Source organism: Zerene cesonia, unplaced genomic scaffold (genome assembly GCF_012273895.1).
Source record: "Zerene cesonia ecotype Mississippi unplaced genomic scaffold, Zerene_cesonia_1.1 Zces_u001, whole genome shotgun sequence".
In the NCBI taxonomy this organism is placed as follows: Eukaryota; Metazoa; Arthropoda; class Insecta; order Lepidoptera; family Pieridae; genus Zerene; species Zerene cesonia.
In genome coordinates, this window is record NW_024045131.1 from 2,120,163 (window position 1) to 2,122,702 (window position 2,540).

The 2,540-nt window shown below is 35.6% G+C and overlaps 1 protein-coding gene across 1 annotated transcript in view; it reads left to right on the forward strand.

Annotated features, from left to right (window-relative positions):
* Positions 1-263: 263 nt before the first annotated feature.
* LOC119838166 (dynein intermediate chain CFAP94, axonemal-like) overlaps positions 264-2,540 on the forward strand; it is a 34,645-nt gene continuing 32,368 nt past the window's right edge. Inside the window, exons 1-3 of the mRNA XM_038364009.1 lie at positions 264-290; positions 1,130-1,145; positions 2,166-2,288. Of these exons, the coding sequence (XP_038219937.1) occupies positions 264-290; positions 1,130-1,145; positions 2,166-2,288 (166 nt within the window). The remainder of the gene's footprint in view (positions 291-1,129; positions 1,146-2,165; positions 2,289-2,540) is intronic.

Consider the following 2,540-nt stretch of genomic DNA (forward strand, 5'->3'; position numbering starts at 1 on the left):
ATACTATATTAATATGTTCACAGCATTACTGTTGACTAAAAATAATTCCCTCGAAAATGAATAAATAAATAAATAAATGAACTAAAAAAATGCTGATTATGCCTTGTGCATAATAAATAATCAAATGTCAAAGGTAACTGGCAAGTAATAAATTATTTATTAAGAAAAAAAACGACGTGACCGCCATAACATCCTGCTTTCATGGTTCATTGACATTTTTGTTAGACTTTTTTTGATTATATAAAATCTACGACAGTTTTACAATGGCAAAGAAAGATAAAAAGAAAAAGGTATTTTTAATGTATAATACAACCATTGATACAATTTAAGATAGCATGCTGCATGATTGGAAAAGGAATACACGAAATAAGTTTTAATGCTTTATTGAAATAAAGTGGTACAGTGCCTCCAACTTATCTGAAACTAGCTGCGCCCTGCGGTTTCACCCGCGTAAGTCCGTTTCCCATAGGAATATCGGGATAAAAAGTGCCTATGTGTTATTCTAGTTGTCCAGCTGTCTACGTATCAAATTTCATTACAATCGGTTCAGTAGTTTTTGCGTCAAAGAGCAACAACCACACACACATCCTTACAAACTTTCGCATTTATAATATTAGTAAGATGAAGAGTACCGTCATCATTGCTTCAGTGTTACCTCTAGAATAATGTTTGCTTTCGACATGTTTCACATTATTATATAGAAAAGTATATATTAAACACACTTGAAATAGTGACATATCGTGAAAACAGTGACATATCAATATCTTTAGTTCGATTTTTCGCCATCCCAATAATTATTTAGTGGCACAGTATAGTACTTCTTGCGAAATGTAACTAAGCATAAACAGACAGATATACTGGGATGACGTGTTTGTTTTATGCGGTCTATAAATCTAATATATAAAATTCTCGTGTCACAGTTTTCGTTGCCATACTCCTCCGAAACGGCTTGACCGATTCCTCTGAAATTTGGTAAGCATATTGGGTAGGTCTGAGAATCGGCTAACATCTATTTTTTATCCCGATATTCCTACGGGATACGGACTTACGCGGGTGAAACCGCGAGGCGCAGCTAGTATGAATATAAAATAGGTTTTAATGCGTTCTATTAATTATTTTTCATTTTCAGGATGAAGAACCAGCAGGTGAGAGCTGCAATAATAGTGTCTTAACTCGTAGCAATAAGAGCGAAATTTGTTTGACAAATCCACAACAAGTCAATGTCAATAAACATTATAGAATGAAAATTCATCCGTTTAGCGTTTCAGACGTGCGAACATGCAGACAGACAATAATCTGAAATGTTTTATTTATACAACTTTTTAGACGCTCGTCTCGTCGTCTCGGGCTCCGCCCGGATATCAGGATTCCTGTTTTATCCCAAGGGATCATTAAATCGGGATAAGAAGTATCCTATCACGTAAGACAGCTCATATCCTGTCTGCATACCAAATTTCATCAAAATCCTTTCAGTACTTTCATCGTGATTGTCGGACAAACATCCAAACTTTCACATTTATAATATTTGTGTTAAGTGTGATATATTACTAACTTTTATATAGCCTATGTCACTCAGTGAAGTTGCAGTTCTAATGGTGAAAGAACTTTTGAAATCGGTCCAGCAGTTTTGTGTGAAACATTACAAAAATACAGGAATACAGAAGTTTCCTTTTTATATTATTAGGGTAGACTATGATGCAAAAATGCGTTTATTAATCAATCTTCTTTTTTTGTTTTTATAACTAGAGATAGGAGACTAGAGATTGAGAATAAGCAATTTTTAATCATTAGAATTTCGGGACTTGCAAAAGAAGATGGTAATTAAATTAAGGCTGGATGGTTCACGAGAAAACAAAGTTCTTTTGTGAACCATCCATTACCCACTCCATCCAACAACCATCAAATCAAATCGAAAATCCTTTATTGTGCACCAAATCATACATAATTCAATTCTTTAAATAAACTCTATAGAAGTACAACAGGCGGTCTTATCGCTAAAGTAGCGATCTCTTCCAGACAATCTGGTGGACAAGGAGACGCTATTAATGTTTAGTAAAAAAAAAACACAGGGCAAAAGGTGCTATAAAATAAATGTAATAATATAGTCATATAAGTCATCCATCACACAATGAATCTTCATAAACATTACAATGGTGGTATTGCAGAAGTTGAAGTCCAGGAGGAGGTCATGGAGGTCACGGACCTGGAGCCAGAGCCGGAGGAGGTCCAATACACAGATACGTCGTACACCAGCGCCTCCTTTGAGAGTCTACCTCCTGTTATTGAAGGTACGCAATAGATCGAAATATATATAAATTAGCTGCGCCCCGCGGTTTCACCCGCGTAAGTCGTTATCCCGTAGGAATATTGCTCATATGTTTTTGCGTGAAGGAGCAACAAACACACACACATCCTTACAAACTTTCGCATTTGTAATATTAGTAGGATTAAAGGTGACCGACTGACATAGTGATCTAAAAACGCACAGCACAAACTACGGGACGGATCGGGCTGAAATTCAGCATTTTTTTTTTTTTTTT